This window comes from Hyaena hyaena, unplaced genomic scaffold (genome assembly GCF_003009895.1).
Source record: "Hyaena hyaena isolate Hyena2069 unplaced genomic scaffold, ASM300989v1 scaffold_1207, whole genome shotgun sequence".
Lineage (NCBI taxonomy): Eukaryota > Metazoa > Chordata > Mammalia > Carnivora > Hyaenidae > Hyaena > Hyaena hyaena.
In genome coordinates this window covers 74,748-94,841 of record NW_024081838.1, presented here as the reverse complement: position 1 = coordinate 94,841, position 20,094 = coordinate 74,748, and the positions used below count along the sequence as shown (strand labels likewise).

Genomic DNA, 20,094 nt, shown 5'->3' with positions numbered 1-20,094 from the left:
TGGCTGCGAGGTCCCCTCTTCCATGTCTTGCAGCCGCAGTTGGCTGGCAAAGTCCACTGCACTAAAATCTCAGCCATTTCAACCGACGCGGAGGAGCTTCTAGTCTCTTCTCTGCATCTCCCAGTGTTTCTTTTTCTCTTTTCCAGCTGTTTTGAAAGTCATGGGAAGCCTCTCTTTCAGCTTCCTCTGGAGGTTTTTTCTCCAACTAATTCAAGGCTCCCTTCGGTTGTGGTGCCACCCACGAAGCACAGCTGTAGGTCTTCACTGTACTGATTGCTGCAACTTTACAGACATAACAAAGACCCAGCTGAGATTACAGAACCCCACGGGTGGCTGGGAGATGGCGCTGGTGATCAGGCCTAGGAGAGATCTTTAAGAATCAGATAAAGCTGTAAATGAGTTCGGGAGAGAATGTAGGTTGCTTTTCCTTCAGGAAGATTTGATTTTACTTCCTATTTTGGATCAAATAAAACCACTCATGAGGGTCCTTCCTTTGTCTCTTCTCCTTCCTTCTACTTTCCTGACCCTACACTCTTCTCCCTTCCCAGGCTTCCCTTAGTCTGACAAGCACATAGAATTTAAGAGGGGGAAGTCATGTTCTTCCCATCCTCAAGCCCTGATCACGTTTGCAGATTTTAGAGTAAATATTCTCGAGCCCCCTGAACCTCACCACAGTGTCCTCAGTGGCTGAAGGATATCTGTAATGAAGAAAATATAAAGTTGACAATCCACAATTGTGAAACACCAAGCAGAAAACAAGGGGAGACCTTGTTCTTTGGAAAAATGTTAAAATAATAGCAAGTCTCTGTCCCTGGATGCCCAAACAACGAGTTAATTCAGCAATTCGGTCTTAAAATAGTAAGTCCCTACAAAAGCAATGTGACAGACAGGAAAGAACACTGGGGTCATTACGGCAATATCAGTACCTAAGCATCATACAATCTACCAAACATTTTTATAGATGTCAGAGACTCTGAATCTAGTTTAAGTCTTTGCCAACAACTTCCCAAGGCCTTCTAAATCCTAGATTCCCCCTCTACTTCCCGCCTTCCATTATCTGCTGATGCCAATTAAGGTCTACTTGATGTACTTCACTTTCCTCGTCTGCAAATGAGTACCAACCTTCCATCTTACTTTTCATGCTAGAGGAAGGACTGAACGAGACTCGGTGAGGATAAAAGCAGCTGAATATACATGGCACCTCATAAATGTAAAGTATATTAAATATCTCTTAAAGAAGCGATTGCATAAAAGAGCTTTTTGACAGAGGCGCCTGAGATGGCTCAGTCGGTTAGGCGTCCAACTTCAGCTCAGGTCATGATCTCACAGTTCGTAGTATTGAGCCCCACACTGGGGTCTGTACTGACAGCTCAGAGCCTGGAGCCTGCTTCGGATTCTATGTCTCCCTCTCTATCTGCCCCTCCCCTGGTCATGCACTCTTTCTCTCTCAAAAATAAATAAACATTGAAAAATATTTTTAAAAAGAGCCTCTTGGCAAATTAAAATGGCTTAAATTATTAGAAGACAAACAGGCATATGCAGCATTTTAAGAGTTCATTTGAGCAAAATCCATTCCAATTGGGCAGTGCCAAACCCAAAGTGGTTAGGAGAGCTCTGCCCCAGGAGCCAGGGGAAAAGGTTAGACAGAGAAAAGTATGGAAGTAAAGAACAGAAATTATTTGATTGGCTACAGCTTGCTTTTTCTTATGATTGGCCGTCCTTAGCATTTTGATTTCGTAACCCTGAGGCATTTCCAGGCTTAGGCCTCCATGACATCAGAGCTGCATCAGTCTTAATGGCTTCCTTGTATAATGAATTTTCCAAAGAAAAAAACCTTAAAAATATCAGTAACGCCTGAGTGCCTGGGTGGCTCAGTCAGTTAAGCATCCAACTTCAGCTCAGGTCACCATCTCACAGTTTGTGAGTTCGAGCCCCACATCAGGCTCTGTGCTGAGAGCTCAGATCCTGGTGCCTACTTCAGATTCTGTGTCTCCCTCACTCTCTGCCCCTCCCCTGCTCATGCTCTTGTCTGTTAAAAATAAATAAATGTTTAAAAAATACTATCATGTGATTTCATAGGGTTCTTTCAAATTACAAGTGGTATAGAATATGGCAGTATTTATATAGTAGAGACATTAACACATTTAAACATAATCGACCATTTCTAGTATTCTCTTTCATAAAAATTCAGTGTTAGAGCAAACATATCATGAAAGAAAAAGGCTATTGATATCATATATAAAATGGACATACTTTTTAGATTTTTCGGTGCTACATAAAACTTAAGCAGTATGTTAACTGCATAACTAAATATGATTTAATTTTATACTTCATTATAATGTTCTATAAATAAACTCACAACTGGGATATAAAAAGCCCTCTAGCACGTTACATTCCCTCTTTTTGCTTAGAAGTTAATGGTCATCATCATCTAGTCTTAGGACCTTCTATAGCATTCACCTAGGAAATTCCTGAGCTCCTTATATGCATTCTCCATTTCCATCTTCATTCTCTTCTCTCCACCTCTCTCTGCCACAAGGCTAGCTGCTAACCGCCCAGCACCAGCCCAGTTTATGAGCCCCACCCTCCTCCTTAGCCCTGCAGTCCTCTCTGCACTTCAAAACCACACACACAGGGATCCCAGGCTTCTGCAGCAGCCATCACGATAAAAAAGTGTGCTGGCCAGCCACGAATCTTTCAGCGCCAGAGTGAACATGACCCACTCTGCACAGAGAGTCCAGCCTTAAAAAAACATCTGCCAGAAGTAAGGGTAGAATTCAGGCACTGAGATGGGGACTAAGATTCTCCATCCACTGCCGACCCAGTCACCACAGTCAGACCCCCCAGGAGAGGCTGAGAGGCTGAGAGGCTCCTAACCCCACTTCAGATAAGAGTCTAACGTTGTCAGTCCCATGCAGGTAGATCTCTGGCTCCTGTCTTTGCCCCTCAGTACTCACAGCCCTGGAGCCACCATTTATTTGATCCAGATTCTTCCCAGAAATCCAGGGTCCCCATGAACTGCACAGATGGAAAACCAACATCCTCCCTGCAGGTGCCCCTATTTCCAGGGCAGCAAAGGTCAGCTGCAGTGCTTGGTTGAATGAAAGGCCAGGGGACAGAGGCCCATACCTCACAAATCCAGAGAAACTCTGCCTCCTACCCATGTAGGGCACAAAGCGCTAGGATGAATGTAGGAACACGTTAAATACACAGGCACCACGCTCTGCATGAAAAAAACATCCTGCCTTAAACCAAATTTACACACCCAGTCTCCTCACGCACACCTTTATGACTTGGGACTCATTTTGCTTTTCTGCATACTTGGAGCACCCTTGTGGCGGTTGATGCTCCACCGTCTCCTCATCTCATCCCTTCAGCTCACTGGCCAGTACTAATATACAACTGTAGCTCTCCTTGGAGACTACCCTGGGTAACATGGTCCCAGCCTGACTGAGCCCTGGGATCTCTCCTTCTCATTCTTCCCCTCCAGAAGCCTCCACCTAGTCTACCCTGGTCCTGCTCATGCTGCCACATGCTACAATATTACACGAACACATCTTCACACAACCTCACATATTCCCCTCAAAATCTGTCTTAGAGCTTTCTAAATTACATACTCACTCTAGAATGCTTACGTATTCGATAGCCAACTTTTTGCTTTAAAAGTCAAAAATTGGCAGGAAATGATATCTAGTAATACCACAAAATAAGCACTATCTCTAGAGGAAGGAAGAAGACATCATCTAATACTGCTATCAAATTTTCAGCTCCCTAAACTCTGCAATTCTTCCCTTAGGGGATGGATTATGTTGCAGAGTAGCATTTGGCTTTCTTATGTGACTGGCTAGGAAAGCGTGTTCCCTTCCCAGAGGTCCAGTTTATTCTTAAAGGGTCCAGCAAAAAGGTCTCATAGGCCAGGAAACCATCTCTTCTAATGTAATAAATTGGTTTCGTCTTTTCAGGAAAGGGAGGACATCTTATAAACTGAGGAGCACCAAGATGGATTATGTGGGGAGACAGAGTTTAAAAATCCAAATGAAAACACAAAAGAAAAATGTAAGGACCACTGGCACCACAGGAAGCCCTAAACTGGACACACGGCATGAATTATACTAGATCCTATTGATTCATTCAACTTACATACCAGGCTCTGTCTCAACCTGATCTCTGCCCTGATCCAACTGCTAGTAATTTATTAGAAGGTTTTGTTTAGGGGCACCTGGGTGGCTGAGTCAGTTAAGTGTCCGACTACAGCTCTGGTCATGATCTCGCAGTTCATGAGTTTGCGTTCCGTGTTGGGCTCTGTGCTGACAGCTCAGAGGCTGGAGCCTGCTTCCGCTTTTGTGTCTCCCTTTCTCTCTGTCCCTCCCCTGCTTATGCTGTCTCCCTCCCTCTCTCTCTCTCCCTCTCTCCCTTCATAACTCTCTCCGTCTCTCAAAAATAAATAAACATTAAAAATTCTTAACAAAGGTTTTGTTTAAATGCTAGACTTTACAGAGAGTAGTGACATTATTATTAATTCTTGGTTACGTTTTCAGGTTTTTTTTTTTTCTAAGAATTATGCTGAGGACCCTGTGCACATTATTGGAGGATGAGACATCCTTTCGTTTACATCACAGAAAGGAGGCTTTCTTTTAAAATGTCATTATTTTGGGGCACCTGGGTGGCTTGTTGGTTGAACATCCACTCTTGATTTTGGCTCAGGTCACGATCCCAAGGCCATGAGACTGAGCCCTGTGTTGGGCTCCACATTGAGCATGGAAATGCTCTCTCTCTCTCTCTCTCCTTTTTTCCTTCTCTCCCACTCAAGCTCTCTCTCTCTAAATACTACTACTACTAATAAAACTAAAATGAAATGTCATCATTTTATATTAAAAACAGGAGACAGTTCTCACTTCCTAAAGTTTATATTTATGATAGAATATATTTTCACAACTGCATTTTATCTGTTCTCCAGCAAACAAGTTTGTTTAAAGCAGACAAAATATTGCTTGAACCACTGTTTCCTTAAAAGAAAACTAATCAGTTTACCTCCTTTTCTGTCATCTTTATCTTCTCCTCCACAAAACAAACCCACCACCACCACAACAAAAACACCTCTGCTCCAAATCTATCTGCTTTTAAAATAGTGTGTGCGGCGCTAAAATATTTGGACAAGTAGGTTTAGCTTGTGTGCACAAAGCTTCAGATGTGTTATTAATGTTTTCACTGTTTACGAGAGAAGAGAGAGACAGAGAGAGACACAGAGAGAGAGAGAATAATAAAGGTAGAATGAGGGAAAACCCACTTGAAATCACTTCTGCCCTCTGGGTGTGTCTAGTAGGGAAAGTTTCCTACTCAATATGAAAGTCAACTTTCTGGTTGATGCTTCACTAAGGTCAGATAGTTTCTGCACTGCTACAGAAAAGTTAATTTCCTGTCACATTTTTCCTGAAGCATTTGTGCACTTTGGCTAAATTAATGCTAGATTTTCCACCAGGGAAGAACTAGGCTTAGGGCTGAAACTATTGGAATGCTATTATACTTCCTATTGCTTGTTAAAGAAACAGTGAAACATCAAGAGGAAAGTCAATTGTGACACTACAATTTTGGACTTCTGGTGGCATGCTGAAACATAACTGTAAAACTTAACATTTGTCAAGTACATTATATTGTAACTTTTTAATGAAAAAAGGAGTATTGTCGATACACTTATGTTACCTACATGCATTCTTTTCCCTCAAGAGATGCTAAATGCAGTGAGAATATTTTCCTGACATTATCCTTTGGGATGTGTTAAAACTAATTGAACACGGGAGCTATTAGGCTAAGCGGCTATAATGCAGTGGTGGCCTATTTAAGGTAAACCAAAATCTAAGCCTATAAATCCCTCAAGGTTAGGAAATCAAAATCTAAGGACAAACAATCATAAATAGCCAGCTAGGGTTTAAGCTATAGCCAATCGATAATTGCCTTACTTTAGGGTGCCTGGGTGGCTTAGTCGGTTAAGTATCTGACACTTGATTTCAGCTCAGGTCATGACCTCATGATTCGTGGGTTTGAGCCCCTCCTTGGTCTCCACACATTGCAGAGCCTGCTTGGGATTCTCTCCCTCCACCTCTCTCTCTCTTCCCTCCTCACTTATGCCCTCTTTCTTAAAACAAATAAACAAACAAACAAAAATAATTGTTTTACCTTGCCTTCACCTTTTCTCTATTAAAGTCTCTTCCTCAGCTCCTGACCCGGAAACACTCTTAACCACTTCCAGTTTGGCACTTCCTGATTAGAATCAATTTTTGCTCAAATAAACTCAAAGCTTTCTACATGCCTCAGTTTTTTTTCCATTCATTTTTAATTTAATTTAATTTTTAACTTAATTTTTTGAGAGAACGTATGCGTGCAGATGGGAGGGCTGGGGTAAAGAAAAAGAGAGAGAGAGAGAAAGAGAAGAGTACCAAGCAGACTCCACACCCAGTATGGCACCACATGAGGTACGGTCTCAATACCAGAACAGTGAAATCATCATGACCTGAGCCAAAATCAAGAGTCATATGCTCAATCAACTGAACCAAGCAGGCACCCCCCACCCCAGTTTATCTGTTAATGGAATTGATAATATTTATTTCCTTGCCTTTTATAATTTCAATGTTTTTTAAAAACATTCTGAGCTATAGTGTCTAACTTGATCCCACAACATCTTTGGTACAGATATTTCCATTTCTACGCCATATGATATGAAAAGAAACCAAAGAAGTCACTTGTTCATAGTCACTCAACTCTTCAGCATTAGAAGTGGGTCCCCATTAGTTCCTTTTTTTAAAATTTTTTATTTAAATTCTAGTTGGTTAACATACACAGTAATATTGGTTTCAGGAGTAGGATTTAGTGATTGTCACTTACATATAACACCCAGTGCTCATCACAACATGTGCCCTCCTTAAAAACCATTAGTTATTTTTTAGTTCTTTTTCTCTTTCACCTGAGGAGAGAGTGAGCAGAGAATTGAAGGATCTGCCTCAGATACACTGACCTTTAACAAACACACCACCACCCCAACACAGTCTACTTTTCCTTATGTCAAAAGGAAGAAACATCAGGTTGCTAAAGCAATATTACTATTTAACAAACTCTCTTTTCTCCCTATAGATTATTCATTATCATGAGGCCTTTCCCTTGTCTGAATCTCCCATCCTGAATTAGTCATTTTTCCCAGATTGCTCTCTGAGGCATAGTCAGAATATACTTAGGACAGCAGATACAAGCTTTGACTTGTCAAAAATCAGCTGTGAGGTGTGTTATAAGAAATTGGCTATGAAGAGAATTAAAATATCAAAATTTGTGCGTAATTTACACTTCATAAACCAGGGAAGATGTGCTGCATTCCTACTACTTAGAGCCAAACGCTTTCTTGACCAGGAGAGGCAGGAAGTATTGTTCATGTATCCTTAGAAAACCAGTGGATGGGATGCCTGGGTGGCTCAGTCGGTTAAGCATCCAACTTCAGCTCAGGTCATGCTCTCACAGTTCATGGGTTCAAGCCCCGCTTTGGGCTCTAGGCTGACAGCTCAGAGCCTGGACCCTGTTTCGGCTTCTGTGTCTCCGTCTCTCTCTGCCCCTCCCCCGCTCATGCTCTGTTTCTCTCTGTCTCAAAAATAAACAAAAAAATTAAAATTAAAAAAAGAAAACCAGTGTAAGTGCTTGCATTTGACTCATCCAGAGGTATCAAAGAGAAACTCTAAAGACTGCTAGCATAGAACATGATACTTTAAATAATTGCTTAAGCAGAGTATAGTGAAGAAAGCACATAGACTGAAGATCAAAAGTGGGATCTACATACGTTTATTCTGGAAAAAAATATACAGTATAATCCATTTAAAGTGCTTGTTTTTGCGGTCAGAGCTTAAATCCAACTTCTTGGGTCAGGAAAAACATCAACATTTACTGAATACAAACCTTGGTCAGCACCATGTGTTTTCAGACACCTATTCAATTCTCACACATCAGGCTTAGTTAGCTCCATTTTTCCAGTGAGAAAAATGGAGAATTTAGAAATCGAGGTAAAATTTGCCTATGACCTCTACTAGTATATTACACAGCTAGAATCTGAACCACTGTGCACCAAAGCCCATGTTTGTTCCACAACATACCTATGCTCTATGAGACTTCTTATTCAACATACTTAACAGGCTTGAGGTCAGCAGGCTTGATGGAGATAGTTAGGTATATTCCCACCAATAGGCAGGGTCTCGGAGTCTCCCCTTAGCAAGTTTATCTGATTGGGATGCATCCTAAGCAAACCGACAGGGGTTCCATTGAGAGTCCCCAAGTAAGGACTAGAGATATCAAATGTAGTTACATTTCAGCACACATGATTGGACCCATTCTGCTCTTCCAAGTCCATGTGTTCTTCTTAATGACTATTTTGTTCATCTATTAATTTTGGGTCTTAAGTAAATTAGCTTCTCTTAATGAATTTAATTGAAAGTTAAATAACTTCTGTTCATTAAGATACTTACATATGACAAAACCTCAATTTATGTTTTATTATTATATTCCTTTTCAACCCTGTACATAATTCTAGATGTTTGGTTTCACATTTTGAACAAGTCTCTGGAAAGTGCAAACGTTGCCAAAGTACTATTTACCATGCAAATTTCCAACTTTGGTATAGTTTTTGTTAGAGAACATAAATCCTGTTTTAGAAAATGAGCTCATCCTTTTAGTGAGAATGGCTCCTTAGAAAAAAATGTCCAAAGGAAACCAAAGGGAAAAATGAAATCAAACATTCCTTTCACCCCAAAAGGCCACAGACTCAAAGTTGATAACAAGAAGCACTTTTTATAATGTGAGTGTATCTAGCAGTTTCCATTTCAGAGAGTTTATGTGAGTTTCCAATTCCATTAGGAAAAAAAAAAAAAAAACAGAATTGCTCAGAGGGAGAAAGAAGCAGAAGCTATTGCCACTATCTTGAAAAAACAAGAAAGAATGACACCCATAAATTGATTAATTCTTTGATTCATAGGAAATTTAACATAACTTGCTTAAATATGAGCTTCATCAAGACTTCATTAAAATTTATCCAATGTAAGCAAATTTGAATTTGTTTAAAATTCTCTCAGTATGAAAAATTTTTCACCTGTGTGCATATTTCATTATAAAAATCTAACATAGCTCTAATCAACTATCTCAAAGAAATCCACAGGCATTAAATGCTCATCAGGCAGCCCAACTAATTCTCTGAAAGTCACATACTTGTTAGTATGCTGACATCATCTCCTGAGAGACTCCTGTGCATAGACCCCTGTATTTAGATTCCTATCAGCATACTTTTAAAATATTTACCTTCAAATATGGTTGAAATATAAATATAAAATGGAAATGGAAAAGCTCAATTTTTAGTGGAATTAATTTGTTAGAAAAAAAGAAAGAGAGGTTAGATGATGGTGACCAAGAAGCCAAGCGACGGGAAGTAATTAGAAAGGCACACTGGTTGGGAAAAGATGTACTTACTCCTTCTCCTCCTCCTCCTCCTCCTTCCTCTTTCTTAAATACAGTAGATACCTGAGATCTCTTACAGGATAAAGATCCCAATTAGGCAAATGAGCTAAAGAGAGCAGGAGAAATGGATGATAACTGAAGCAGATTCAATGTAGCAAGATGGAAGATGATTAGCGTTAGTCACAAGTATAAGAACAGATGGTCCAGAAAGGGGTTCAAGGGATTCTGGCACAAGAAAAAAGATGGGGTGGAGGATCTGAGAGCTCAAAACAAAAATAAAAGAGATGGAAGGACTTCTCATTTTCTGGTCTCTGCTTTAAAGTAGGCTTTCTCTGATCCTCAAAGTCATCATTCATTCATTCATTTATTGATTAGATATTTACTCAGAGTTCACTATGTGTGAGATTGTTTTGGCACTGGGGTCGTAAGCAGTAAACACATTAAATCATGTACCTGCTCATAAAGAGTTTATATTGTATGTCAGGAGAAAGACAACATATAAATATATTTATTTGTCCAGGGTCCAAAATCTTAACCTCTTTCCTATACTCCCCATCCAACTCATCCCTCCACATCCTCAACTATAGTATGTCAATCCCAGCATCTTAAATTTTTTAGAAAAAGGAAAGACTCAGCCCAAATCAACGACCTTGCCTAGAGATAAACTGGCCTGACTCTGACTGACATAACAGCTTCCCCAAGGCTTGTCTTGATTCTAAAGGCACATTTTAGTGTGAAAAGGCAACAGCTTAGATGCCAGAGAGGGAGAAAAACTCAACAAGGCTTTCATCTCAGACTCTCCTTACCCAGGTACTCATGTTCACTGCAGCCATTATTTATTGCTCACCTATTTTGTGAAGGCCAAACGGCAGAGTCTGTAAGGACTATGGGGATGAGTAAATCCTCAAGAAAATTATATAATGGTTAATATTTATTGAGCACTTTCTATGTGTCAGCCACATAAGTGCTTCACAAGATTTATCTCACTTAAGCCTCATGTTAGCCTTGTAAGGTAGGTGATAAGATATCCCTTTTAGGCAAGAAAAAATGAAATCCTAGAGAGATCAAGAAATGTGCCCAAGGTAGCAAGGTAACAAGTGCTATTAATTTGACTCCAGAGCTCATGTGCTGAACTGTTCTGCCTCCTAAATTTTATGTTTCCTGGGGCTGCCATAACAAAGTACTACACAAGTGGCTTAAAATAACAGAAACATTGTCTCACAATTCTGGAGTGTAGGTGCCTGAGATCAAGGTGTCAGCCATGCCATGCTCCCTCTGAAAACTGTAGAGGAATTCTTCCTTGTTTCTTTCTACCTTCTCATGGTTTGCCGGCAACCTTTGGGGTTCCTTGGCTTGCAGCTGCACAACTCCAATCTCTATCTTCATCATTACATGGCATGCTTCCCATGTGTCTCTGTCTTCATTCGACTATCTTCATATAATAATAGTCGTATTGGATTAGGGGCCCATGATGCTCCAGTGTGACCTCATATTAACTAATTACATCTATGACAACCGTATTTCTGAATGTCACATTCTGAGGTACTGGAGTTAGGATTTCAACATATCATTTTCAAGGGGAATGCAATTCATTCCATAATGCCAGTGAATGAAAAGAGTATATGGAAATAGAATGAAGGGTATATTGAAATAGAATGAATATACTATACGAAAATAGAATGAAGACATCATATGAAAATAGAATAGAGAGTATATGGAAATAGAATGGAGAGTATATGGAAATAGGATGGAGATAGTATACAAGAATAGAATGGATATAGTATACGAGAATAGAATGGATATAGTATATGAGAATAGAATGGATATAATATACTAGAATAGAATGGAGAGTATATGGAAATAGAATGGAGATAATATATGGATATAGAATGAAAAGATTACATGAAAATAGAATGGAGAGAGTATATGGAAATAGGATGGAGCTTATATGAAAATAGAATGGAGTATACAGAAATAAAATGGAGATAGTACAGGGAAACAGAATGGATACAGCTAGTAAATCACAGGTCTCAGGCCAATCCTGTCATGGTTATCAACGCCATTTGTTACTCTGAGAGGCACTTCCTTTCTGGGAGCTTCATTTTTCTCACTTACAAAGATCTCAAACCTAATGATCTCTACCTTATTTCCAGAAGTTTCTTCATGTCTAAATAATTGTATTGAAAAATAAGTTTTATTAGGGATGCTTAAGCACACATCAAGTCATGGAGACAAGGCCTGCCACCAGGAGGAAGTGAAATTCCAGTTTCCAGAATGCTTGAGGAATGATTGTGAAGATGTCTAGAGGTATTGATTAGGGCAGACTCACTGGAGAGGACTCCAGGCAAAGATGGTAACTAGGGTAAGGCCGGCTTGTGGATTACAAATAAAAGCAGAACGGAACATAAGACCATAAAAGTATGTTAGGACATACCAGGAGCGAGAGGGATAGATTCTACTCAACTTAGTGGGTTCAATACAACAACTCCTGAAGGCTGTTGAGGACAGAGATCATGGGTGTTGTCCACAGATGGCTTAGAATATCCAGTAGATTGAAGGGGAACTATTTAGATTACTGAAATAGTGTAGGTTAGTGACAGTGAGGATACAGCGTTAAGGCTGTGAAGGTAAACTCTAAGATTTTGGAATATTAGTTAGTTATTACCTGGATTCATTTGGAGTCTTAGGAAAAACTCATTACATACCAGGGATACAGGTTTGTGCTAAGGTGATATTTACTAAAATTACTTAGTATAATAAAGGGTGAAATGTGCATCATGGTCTCCAGAGAGAAATCAGAGGTCAGAGTTGGAAAAGGAACAGTATGTCTAAAGGTAGTATATAAACCACAAAGAGGACATCTAGGAATGTACCAGAAGCCAGGGAAATGGAGAACAGACTGGGAAACAAAACAGAAGTTGAGCTGGCTTGAAACAAGTGGTTCTGAATAAGGATTGTGAACAGAGCAAGAGTGTGTGGCCTTTACACAACAGCATAAATATAGTTAATACTACTGAGTTGTATACTTAAAAATGATGAAGGTAAATTTTCTATTTTATAGGATTTTTTTACCACAATTAAAAATTTTTTAAAAAGGTAACAATTAAAAAAAGAAAATAAATAACTTGAAAAGCATTGTGGCCTTTCTAATTGGCATTTCTAACCAAATGACCACGTGGATCAGTGATCGGCAACAGATTTAGTAAGGAGCCAGGCCAATGGGTTAGGTGAGGGGCAAGGTAGAGAGAAAGAGCAAGTAGTATCAAATATAACTCTAAGGTTTAAAATCTATGCATCCAGGAGAATGGGGATTGGAGGAGCCCTTTTCACAGAAATAGAGAGATCACGAGGAGTCACTGATTTGGGCACGAAAACTTTGAAAGAAAAATATTTGAGTTTAAATAGTTTTTATTACTCCTCCATAAAAGACAGCAAGAAATTGGATTTGCAGATCTGGGGGTTCAAGAGGGAGATTCAAGCTAGGGATATACCTATAGGTTATCCATAGAGGTTGAAAATTAACAGTATATAAAGTTGATATAATCACAAAGGAAAAGTACAAAATAGGACGATTGAAGGTCCAAATACACTAACTTTGGCAAAGTCTACATTTAGTGTCAGAGGAAATGGCTCCTGAAAGAGACCACCAGTTATCCATAGTGATCAGAGAATAATCCCACTGTGGCATGGAATTCACAAGGGAAGTTTCAAAGAAAGAGTTTTGGCCAATAGTGTGAAATGCTTCAGAGAAGAAGGATGTAGACTGGAAATAAATCATTTCATCTGGTAGCCAAGGGGTCAGTGAAGACAAGATTCAGTAGAAAAGCCCAAACGAAAAGGAGAAGGAATGGGCGGGGGCGGGGGGGTAGGGGGAGGTCAGCAAGTGAATCCAAAGAGAACCAGCCACAGTTTCTGAGGGAAAGGACAGAGGGGGCACCCTGGATTCAGTGGATTGCCAGAAACAAAGAAAGCTTTTTGTCATAGGATATGAGTATGTTTCCTGGCAGAAGGCACATCCACTGGAAAGGTTTGAAACGGCAATATTGTAACTAATAGAGAATAACTCTGGAATCCCTCCAGAAAATGTTGAGAGGTGGTGTTCAAGAACACAAGAGGAAAGTAAGATTTGGCAAAGGAGAGGCATTGGGAAACAGCCTTGGAACTGGATCTCCCTACCTTTATTTCTACCCTCTTCAGTCCATTTCTGCAATGTGTTCTGGAGTGTTCTCTACAACATAAACCTATTCATGCCACTTTTTGCTTACCACTCTTCAGAGGTCCCCTGATGCCTTCACGATAAAATCCAGATTCTTTACCATGCCCACATTCCCACATCGAGCCCCTGCTGAATTTTCTACCTCGTTTATGTGCCTTTCTGCTCTGCTTCCCCATCATAGTGCACGCAACACAGACACAGACACAGACACACACACACACACACACACACACACACACCCCACATAGTGAATACTTTGAATCCTCCAAATCTATCATACCATTGAATTTCTTCTTTGCATATCTGGCATTATCTGCTTTTAATACATTTCTCTTTCTCCACCCTTTCTAACTCCTTCTCATCTTTCAAAATGTTCTAGTAAAGTTATGGATTCCCTAGCATTTTTTTTAATTACTCATCTGTCTCACAGTGTCCTTTATTTCTGTGTCACCAGTGCCTAGTACTGTCTGGCACCAATAGACTGCTCAATAAATAGTCACTGTAGGAATGAAGAAAGTGAAAGAATGAATGAATGAAATAGATTAGGATGAGAAAGGGTAAAGATGAAGTGAGAATTTTTTTTCAGTTGGAGACGAGAGTTCCAAGTAAGATAATTACAAATACTTCACTGAAAGACAGCGATGCCATTTCCCAAGAGTAAGGGCACATTTCAACATTTTCTGTGACTTTCAGAAAGCAAGATTAGCATAATTATTGTATCAGCTGCCAGATCACCTTGCCTCACGTACCCCTCCAGTGGACATCACGGTGTGCCACGTGGTGGAAAGCGATGGACACTGCGTTTACCACCTTGGCCGCCACAGACCTGGGAGTGTTCCTATGCACGGTACTGATTGAAAAGGAGGGACCACCTTTGCCCTGGCAGTACTGCTCCCACTGAGGTCCAGGCTTCCCCAGTGGCCACCCGGAGAGTCCAAGTTAACACTACGTGGTAGTAGCTTGCAACAACCCTAACCAATGAAAGACAGAAGAAGGGGAAAGCCAGGAGATCAACCACTTGCCCCTTCTGCCCCTTCCCCACAATGCCTGTTCTGAGAAGCAGAGTTTCCTCCAGCCTCTCTGGTTATGTCTCCTCTAAATGCACCCATTTGTGTTTCTCTCCCTATTCCACCCCCCACCCACTCTTGCATCCCTGGGATGGCAACATCCAATCAAGTGTCAGCTTGTATGTATTTGCCTCAGGTTCTGCTTATAGAAAACCCGGGCCAAATAATCAATTTTTAGAAATTTCCCAATGTTAAAAATATTACGCATTACTAGAGACACAAACAAAATTACATAGAGTATATCTGTATGAAAACACTCAATTATTTGCACTGGGTTATGGTTGGATACTGGGAAGAGCAGTTGTAGAGAACAGTCACTGAAGGAGAATGGAGATGCCAGAAGAAATGGAGAATGACTAGTCAAGCAACAAAGAACTAGAAATTCTCCATCTGGAGCATCAACAGGGGATAATCAGTACCACATGGCTACGGTGAGTGTAAGCGTATTCTCCAAATAGTAAAGTTTCCATTCAAGGAGCAAACACTAAGGATCTATACTGAGCATATTTTCTTCCATTGTGTCTGTTTATAATTTAATGTGTTTCGACATTGTGAAATATTTAAGTGTTAGATTCCAGGAAAATACATAAATCTACTGAGTGATCTCCTTCAGTGAAGACAAATGAAATTGTCTTCGGTTTAGACATTAAATTGAAGTAGTTTTAAAACGTGGCAGATTATCAGCCCAAATTCAAACTAACATTGCGAGGAAACCCAGAAGAAATGACGAAAGGACAGCTGCTTAGCAAGGTCCTTTTGGAAAGTTCAGATGGAAAAAAAGAATTAAAACTTGGCCAGAAGAGGGAGAGTCCTCTCTCACTATGGAAAGTTGGCATATACTAGACCATGACCTCAATCTGTATTGAAAACAGTTTTAGACAGTGAACCAGGTCCCAGCTGTAAAGGTATAAAGGGCACAGTCCATCTCCCACCTTTAAATATTTGCTACCACAGACCCCTCTGTTGCGAGGCTGACAGAATACAAAAGGTCTTCTCTCAGAAAGAACCGCAACCAACAGACTGGGAAATAGTTACTGCTTATTCATGACAGTAAGAAAACTATGATTCGAGAAATAGGCTGTGAGTGTATTTTACTTTCTGAATGCTTATCCCTTATAGACACTTCAACATTCACAGTAACTTTTTCAAACATCTTCACATGGCTCCTTTCATTAAGATTTTGTTTTCCTTTTTCAGATTTACAATTCCAAACCCAACTTCTACCTGCTGGAGGGGCAAGGAAAGTTTAAACGCATTGCTTTTTAAGCACTTTGTCTGTTTGCTTCTTAGTATTTCTTTAGGTTAGAATATCTGAAGGATCGTGATTTTTCCCAGACTACTGTGCATATGCACATGCACAATACGATGTATGCAGTGTCTGCCTTTGGTGGTCATCTTAAAAGTCCAAATGTTTCCTGGAATCCATGAACCTTAGGTCAAAATCAGCTATTTTAAGTAACTCTTAAAATCAATTTAAAATGGATGGATACCAGTAAGGGAAAGCCCTAGAAAAGTGAACGTTTTGGTTTGTAAATAAAAGTAATATCAAATCCCCAAATTTCTAGACATAAACAATGCTTTTGTAAAATGCCCAAAAGCTATATTTTAGGTCTTGGGGAAAACCAGTGTAAGCATGCTGTTAGTTTTTTAATGAATCTCATAAGGTAGCTCTTTTTGAGAATGATCTATATATTGATCCCAAACACATTTGTTTTTTCACTTTTACTTTCTTCAAGAATGTTTAATCTTCAAAACTGGATTCTTAATTGATTCTTGTTTTGGAACACGTATCACGAGGCGAACTAAGATGTATCTGGGTGTAACTAACTTCCATATGATTCTTTCTAGTTTCTTTTCAATCTCTAATAAAAACTGGCTCTAAACCAAAGGCTGACACAAGTTAAGAAGAGAGAGAGATGGCAAATGTTTGGGAATTCAGTTTTCATATCTACCGGGCCTCTGAATTATAATTGCGAATTCAGAATCTTGCTTATGGTTAAAATATTTAAGGCTGTGAATAATTTGGGGGAAAAAATCATGTGATTGGCATTTCTGTGTGTGTCAAGAAAATTCTAGAGTGAATGCTTTACACGAGTAGCCAATAAGTTTCAGATGGTTTACAAGTAGCGGGAGAACCAAAGAAGAAGTGGAATTCTCTGCCAAATAACAGTTAACATATGTCTATGTTACAGGCATAAGCAGCAGTCACGTAAAGTCAAGCAGGGAGTAAGAAGGGCTGTGAGTTAATGAATGAAAACCTTTTCATCCACAATTCTTAGCAAAAATTATACGTACTTAAGAGCAAAACCATCTCAATGATTTTTAAAGAAACTATATGCATTAACAGTGGGGAAAAAAACCAAGAAGTGACTTTCCAAGTCACGGGTTACACCCACTAGAAAGTTGATGTATTCAAAAAATGCAAATAAAAATTGATGTCAGTATAAATGAAGAAAACATACACATTCTTCACTGACTTCAGAACCTCTAATAATTGATTCGCACTTGCCAGTTGAAACTTCATCCAGAAGTGTTTCTGGTGATGCTATCTGCTATTCTTTATCATATTTCTTGGCCAAGATGTTTCTTGACATTGATAAGCTAAGGCACTCACTTAAAATTTGAAAATTTTTTTTTGTTCTAACCTACTATTATTTTGTGTCTCATCAAGTTCTTACAGTTGTGTTTTCATGAACTGTTATTAGAGCTTTGAATCTACTTTGATTTAAGCATCAGTCCTGTGGTAGGAACCGGGTGGACGTACCACGTCACATGGTAGTCCTGTGGCCTGCCTCAACATCTTTGAGTGTCAGTCATCTTAACTGAGAAACGATGACCATCACACCTCCCTTACCTGTCTCACAAGGTTATGAGTCTGAAAAGAAGTGCATAAAGGAGTTTTTGAAACACGATGGTAGTACTGCTGGAGGTATTAGCAATAATGGCAGCAGCAGTGTGTATTCAACAGGAAATTCTGCTCCAAACAATAACCACAGATGTAGGCTCTACCTAAATCTACTGCAGGTATAAGAAAGTACTTAAAGATTCCTAAATTATATTGCTAAATATAATTTATATAGCTATACCTCTTGCTATAGCATAGAAATCAGTAGCTTTGCTACTATGGATTTTTGCATGTGTTTTTTCCTATTTCTTTTTCCTTTTTTAGGCTGGATTATATTAAAGGTCATCATTTCACTAACAGGCATGAACAGAATGGTATACTAAAACAGAAACTCTGCAGGGCTTTTTTGTGTGTTCTGTGTTTATTCCAAGACTTAAAAAAATTAGTAAAGCTAAATAAATAGTGTAAGTTTAGAATAATCAACATTTCCCAAAATCTTTAAACAATAAAATTCAGGGCGTCGATTTTTTTTTTTTGAGGAAACGTATTATACTATTCTTTCAAATGGTTCAGAAACAAATATGTTGCTTCAAAAATGCATTCGCCAAGGAAAACTGGATTTAATCAATTATAAAATGGAATTCTGGAATATCTTTGAGTCTGGAATGGTCTGGTCACTCAGAGTGACTACCTTGAGGAAACACTTAACGTTGATCCAATGTTCTGAATCTCTGATTTATGTTCCTGAACTGTAAATCTCCAGATCTCTTAGAATCCTAATATTTTAGAAAGAATTTACATCACTCCAATGTCCTCCAAATTGTCTATTGCTGAAATGAAGTGAAATTCTAAGAGATGAAATAATGGCCTGCACTTTCTGGCAGTAAATAGAAGAAGTTGAAGCTAACATGTGTCTCACTGTCATAAGGTCACTCTCCGGGCCGACTCTACTCTGGATCCCTTTCAGACCTCTTGGAAGTTAATTTTAGTTTTACAGAAAGGACAGAGAGAAGCAGACTGCTGTCTTTGCAGAAAACGTCAAGGTTCAGTTTATGACCGTCTTACCTTTCTGATTTCCTGTGCATTACCGGAGGGAAGGAAGCACTGTTTGTCCAGGGAGATTCCTTTCTTGCATCTGCTTGCTTGGGTTTCGGTGGGTGTGTTTGGGGCGGCCCCAGGGACAGGGGCTGTGAGCTTCCTGGTCCCTCGGAGTGTCAAGGTCTGGTAGAAGAGGCAGATGGCCACCACCAAGCCCACCAAAAAGGGCCGGGGGCAAAATCGCCGACGACAAGGGAACACTGGACGACAGACCATGACCAGCTCAGCTTCACTTGGCCCCTGTCCACGTTGCCGGAAGAGTCATAGCAGCTATTTTTTGCCAGCATGAAAAAATACAAATCAGTCTTCTTCCACAACTTCAATCAAGAGTGTTCCATCTCCGCTTAAGAACTTTCCGAAGGACCATGCCAAAGAATCATAGGTCCCAAAAGTCTGAGGCGGTTAATAAGATCCTTCCCATGGATGACACTGAAAAGTGGCTGGCCTGGGTTTAAAAAAGACATCAAAATAATACTAGTGGTAACTAATAACCTGAGCGTACCCCCAGGCTGCCCAACTGTTGCTTCCGGTGATGACTTACTTTCACAACATCCTTAGACTCGCAGCAAAGACTCTACAGCAAAAGAGAAAACAATACCAGAGTAAATCTGGAGTCTAGAAACGGCACTGAAGAGCGCTAAAGGTTAAAACGAGAAGTGCCTGTTGCACCGCGGGTTGCGGGCCAGCTTGCCCGAGCAGTTCCTCATTCTCCTCCGGGTCTGGAGCAGTCCCGCTTCCAGCCTTTCATGGTCCTCCACTGCTTCCCTTCGGTCCGTTTTAAATCGCCACTTTCCCGTAAGCATTCACGGCTTTTCACATAAAAAGGGAACGCACGGTTTGAATGGACATGGTTACTGCCGGAGTTTTGCTCGTATTTGTCTCATTCCGCTTCAAGTTCAAAGTTCTGTGTACTTACTCAGTTTTCATCCTTTCAGCCACAGAGAAAAGTTTTCACGATCCCCTCACGGACTGTTGATCAAAACCACGCGGAAGGACACACCCGGCCGCGTGACGCCAATGCATCTCCCACTCGCGGACGCACGCCCGGCCGCACGGCGCCCCCCGCACGCGCGCGGCGCTCCGGGCTGGGCGCTGGGTCGGCGCGCCGGGGGCCGCTCGGGACGGCGCGGCGGGGCGGGGCTACGGCCGGCGGCGCGGGGTCCGGGGCCGCAGCCGCGCGCCGTCAGCTCCGCCTCGGGACGGCGGGCTTCCCCCCGCTGCCCAGGAAATGTGGCTGTCTCCCCGCAGCCTGCAGAACTTTACATGCACGTTTGGGGTTTGACCCCTGTGTAATCTCTTTCCCTTAATACAGCATTGGGAGAACAGCGCTTCGTTGACTGATGACAAAGGGCGAGGGCGAGGCGAAAAGGAAACTCCGTGCCTGAATTGTT

General features: G+C 40.6%; 1 protein-coding gene across 1 annotated transcript in view; it reads right to left on the bottom strand.

The window, feature by feature from the left end:
• The window catches only part of CPED1 (cadherin like and PC-esterase domain containing 1), a 282,813-nt gene extending 263,040 nt beyond the window's left edge, over nt 1-19,773 (bottom strand). Inside the window, exon 1 of the mRNA XM_039222864.1 lies at nt 18,671-19,773. Within this exon, the coding sequence (XP_039078795.1) occupies nt 18,671-18,919 (249 nt within the window). The 5' untranslated portion in view covers nt 18,920-19,773. The remainder of the gene's footprint in view (nt 1-18,670) is intronic.
• Between the last annotated feature and the right edge of the window lie 321 nt (nt 19,774-20,094).